Source organism: Oryza sativa, chromosome 3, assembly GCF_034140825.1.
Source record: "Oryza sativa Japonica Group chromosome 3, ASM3414082v1".
NCBI classification, from domain to species: Eukaryota; Viridiplantae; Streptophyta; class Magnoliopsida; order Poales; family Poaceae; genus Oryza; species Oryza sativa.
The window spans coordinates 27,204,839-27,209,734 of record NC_089037.1 but is presented as its reverse complement, the minus strand read 5'-3'; the positions used below and the strand labels follow the sequence as shown (position 1 = coordinate 27,209,734).

Sequence of the window (4,896 nt, the reverse complement as noted above, 5' to 3'; positions counted from 1 at the left end):
CAATTTGTACAAGAAGTTCTAATCCCTTAGGAAACCTTCCCGTGCAAGAAACAAACTTTACAAACTCCAATCACACCAAATTTGGACTCCTTACAAATTCAACTTCGCATCCCATACGCACACAATATCTCCATCATATACCATATGAAAATTTTAATGCATTGATCTTTAGCCTAAACATCTCGTATGATATCTTGATCGTCCGGACATCATCTTCTCCCAAATTGACTCCCGATCCATTATCGGCAACACTCTTCCAAGGTATCATGACTCACCGACACGTGAATCAACCAAGAAAATATATCCGAGCATAAGTTCTCTCCAACTTGACTCAATATAAGCACACAACAATATTACATACGCATAGTATCCATCTATAAGTTATAAACATGAATTAATCACAAGTATTCAAATGAACAACCCGAAACCGAAACCGACAAAGAGCCGGCTGGTCAGACCGCACAACATACACCGGTCTGATGGGTCACAGAGTCAGCAACCCACTTCGCCAATTATGTCCAAATATTAAAACCAATTATTTGTTCCCTCGGAAAATTAAAACAATTATCTCAAATACCAATTGTTCATCGTGAAATAATAATCAAAACACACTTTGATTTCACATTTATAGAAGAGCAGAGCACAAACCTAAAAATGTTGAGCACTGCAAGGAACTACCCGGAAAAACAACCTACAAACTGTCCGTTGGTGTATTACGACTTAGGAGCGAGGAACATCGCAGCTTTAATTTCAAGTTTGAAATCTGGACTGCTTCTGCAATCTTTGTCTGACTGTTGATGAATCAAACAGGGACTTGTTCATGTTTGTCTCCACTGCTGTCCAATTCTCCTTCCTGACTGCACTTCTCTCACCTGATCTACGCAATACGAGCGCAGGGCGTCTGGGATGGTTGGCGACCACAGCTGTGATTGCTGCCTCAAATGACTTCACCTCCCTCTTACCACATCCATAGCCCGTCTTAACATCCACAAGCTTGAGTTCTAGCAGATGCTCGATGCCTAAGCCGACGCTGACACCATGATCGCAGCTCTTCCAGCATGGCATGAACCACAGGCGGAAGGTTTGCACCCACGGCATAGCTCCCGGGGCAAACTCCAGCCCCAACGGGCACCAACACTGGAAGCACAGCTCCTTGAGGCAACGGAATCCTCGGTTCGGTACAATGAGCTGCTGGCTTTCGACGGGCTCATACAACCTGCAGATCTTGAGGTAGAGCAGACATGGCAGGTTCCCTAGTGTGCCGAGATCGTTTTGCCGTGTGGTCTTGACAACAATTTCCAGGTGACAGAGGTTGACAAGCGAGCCAATCCACCTTGGAATCCTTTGGATGTTGTGGTTGGACAGAACAAGCTTCTGCAGGTGCGGAAACGGGCAGTCTGACTCTGACGACGAACACATTAGTGCATCTGGGATAGCATCATCGTCACAGATATCTAGATACTGAAGCTTGTGTTTCCCCAGCTCACGGAGAGATGCGACAGATACCTCCTTGTACATTCCCGCGTCAAAATACCAGTCAGGATTCCAGCACTTGAATGCAAGTGATCGCAGCTCTGTCAGCTGGCCCAGCGCTTGCATGAACTTCACGGAGTTATAGGAGGCACAAGATAGCACTTGTAGAGCTACAAGACCAGAAATCTCCTCTGGCAATGCCGCAGTATAATCCACAAGGAGACGCACTAGTTTTCTGAGCCCAGATATTGTTGATGGCAATGTTAGTCGTCTGCAATTTCTTAAGTCCAGAGTTTCTAGGGATTGTACATTTCCAATCTCTTCAGGAAGCTCCACTATATCTGTATCGGAGAGATCCAGATACTTCAATTGGTAACACTTGCCTATATTTTTCACTTGCTTGAACAAAACATTTTTTCCTAAATCCAGCACCCGCAAAGCTTGGAAGCCCTGTAGATCAAGCATCTCCTTGTAACCAAAGAGGCTGATAGAACGAGCCTGGGCAAATTTTTTGCTTGTCACCTGCGTTACTTCAACATCTGGGCGATTGCATCGAAGGGACAACCGGCGAATCTTTTCTCCTGCAAATTTATCCTCATGCCCATGTAATATGGTAACGAAATTCTCTTGAGCGGACAAAGATATGATCATGTCAAGCACCATATCATGCACCCTACAAGCTAGTACCTTGCCATCATACCGAACACCCACTGATTCAATCATGCTTCTGTTGATGAGCTCATTGAAATAAATCTGTCCTGCTTGCTCCAAATTTTTACCCATTTCTCCAACAATTAGTCCTTCAGACATCCATCTCCATACTAGTTTGTCACTCTCAATCACTTGGTCCTCCGGAAATATACTGAGGTATAGCAAACAAGCCTTGAGATGAGTAGGAAGATCGTAATAACTAAAAAGTAATATCTTATTCATTCCTTCTAAAGTAGGCGTTCCCTCAAGAGCAAAACCAATGGATTTCTTCACCATTTCCCATTGTTCCTTTATGTCAGGCTTGTTTGCCAGTGAACTTGCTATACTAAGTATAGCCAATGGCAGGCCCCCACATTTCTTCAGAATTTCGTTGGAAACTTCTTCTAGGTGAGGAGGACAACCGTGCTCTGTGGCGAATATCCTCTTGAAGAATAGCTCTCGGGACTCGACTTCATTTAGAGGCTCAATGTAGTAGATACGATCTTTCAAGGTCGAGCAACATGACTCGGCAACCGTACTAATGCGTGTCGTTGTGATTATTCTACTTTGGCAGCTGTTGTCATGCAAGGCTGACTTCACTAGATCCCATGCTTGTATTCTCCAAATATCATCAATAATTATGAGGTACCTACATGCATGTAATTTCGTATAAGGAATTAGTGGTAACATTTTGCAGTAACTAGCCTTAACAGGAATAAACATTAAGGCCATTAACTGGCATGTAGTATTGTTTTGGTTCTGTAGAGAAACCGGCAATCATTATGGTACTTACAGCAATCACGCAAAAAGTGGAGTATATATATAGACCCAAGATGTGTGAAAGAAAGAATCCCAATGAGCCAATGATGGAAATCATGTCTTCATGAATCAATCTAAGTTAAGTATGCACCTCGTTTGAACTTTGATATGTCACTTGGATTAAACAAGACAGAGTGTAAATCATTTCTACTGACAGCAGAGAGTGCCGGCCGTAAAAATTTCCCAAGTTAAAAGTTGCAGATTAGGTTCAAACAAATTTTAATGGGACTATCTAACTAACATTAATTCCACGAAAAATTTCCTTAGAAATGCTTCAATCAATTTAACTATATGTAATTAGACATGTAAGAAAGATGTAAGTGATAAAAAGAAGTTGTGGTAGCTCAGTGGGGGTGACGCACGCGGGAGCTAGGCCACGAGTTTGAAGCCCATGCCAATTAAGGCTGAAAATTTTGACAGATCCTCCCTCAAAATTTCTATTGAATGTTGAATAGCAAATCCAAATCTTAATGCAATGATCGATTGGAACATTGCTATAGCCAAATATGGTTTAATTTGGAAACCAAAAATAAAATAAAGTACCTCTTATCTGCCAGGTGTTCCCTCAGAATTGGAATCAATTGCTCCACCTCCAACTTGCCATAATCTTTCTTGCCATAATCTTTTTGGTCCATGATCTGAGAGAGCACATCGCAGATTAGCTTCTTGGGGTTAAGATTACGGGAGACTGACACAAAAGCCTTGAGCTGGAAGTGTGCTCCCACAGCATGGTTGACCTCCTTGGCGAGGGTCGTCTTCCCCAACCCTCCGAACCCAACAATGGAGATAACCTTGAGCTGACCTTCCCCATCCATCAGCCAGCTGACTAGTGTACTCCTGGGGCCCTCGATGCCCACGAGACCCTTGGACTCAGCGAAGAGCGCTGGCAACCGAGGATCAATGGCCAGAGCCGGAGCAGGAGCAGCAGACGCGGCCTCATCGAGCTTGTACCTCAGCCGGCGATCGCTGACCTCCATGATCCGGGCCTTGAGCTCGTGGATCTGGTCGGCCGCTCGGTAGCTCGCCCGCAGCTTCTTCATGTTGCGTGCTGCCCTCCGGATGAGGCCGCCCGGGTCGGCGTCGCCGCGGCTAAGGCGGTGGTGGTGCGCGAAGGCATCGATGCAGTCCTCGACGTCGTACGCGAGCTCGCGCACCTTGTTCCTCCACTCCTTCAGCTGCGAGTCCAGCTCCTCCATGTCGGCCAGCTTCAGGAGCAGCGCGTTCATGCTGCTGAGCTCGTCCGTCAGGAAGGTGATCTCGCGGCGGATCCTCCTGACGTCGCCGTACTTCTGCTCCGCCAGGGTCGCCAGCTTCGAGAGGAGGGAACTCACCACCCCCGTCGAGGCTGCCATGATCCCGTACGCGCGTCAAGCTAGCTACTCACCCCTGCTCGGCTATTCCAAATTCCCAATCCTCATCAAGCTAGGTAGAATAATCGAGGCTGTCGCCGGCGCGGCTGCACGGGTGGATCATCGATATCGCACCATCCCCTGGCTGAAGGATGTGCTGAGAGTCTCTGGGAGATGCTGTCCTTCCACAGCATTTTTTTTTTTAGATAATGATCCTTCCACAGCATTATCCATAAAAAGGAAGGATGGAGAATAAAAATTGGGGAAAGTAGGAGAGAGGTAAAGTGGTGGGTCCCATTAGTACATGATAAAATAATAATTTATAAAACCTAAGGCCTCAAATGCGGTGAAGCTTATTATTCCCTCTATCAAATATTCCCTCCAAATATTCCCTCCATCTATTTTGATAGTTATATTTTTAAATCTGAAAAATTTATTTTTATAGACATATTTCAATCCAGCAACTTATCATCTTAATGGCTTTTTTAGATTTAATACGTAACTCTTCATTCTTCCACATAAGATTGGTTACATGCGCATCGTGAAATATAAATATTAATAAATC

The 4,896-nt window shown here is 44.9% G+C and overlaps 1 protein-coding gene across 1 annotated transcript; it reads right to left on the bottom strand.

Moving 5' to 3' along the window:
• Positions 1-303: 303 nt before the first annotated feature.
• LOC4333674 (disease resistance protein RGA5-like) lies at positions 304-4,559 on the bottom strand. Its single transcript, XM_015777571.3, has 2 exons — positions 3,526-4,559; positions 304-2,812 (listed from the first exon to the last, which is right to left on the bottom strand). The coding sequence occupies exons 1-2, from the start codon at positions 4,332-4,334 to the stop codon at positions 751-753; spliced, it is 2,871 nt and encodes a 956-aa protein (XP_015633057.1). The 5' UTR covers positions 4,335-4,559; the 3' UTR covers positions 304-750.
• Between the last annotated feature and the right edge of the window lie 337 nt (positions 4,560-4,896).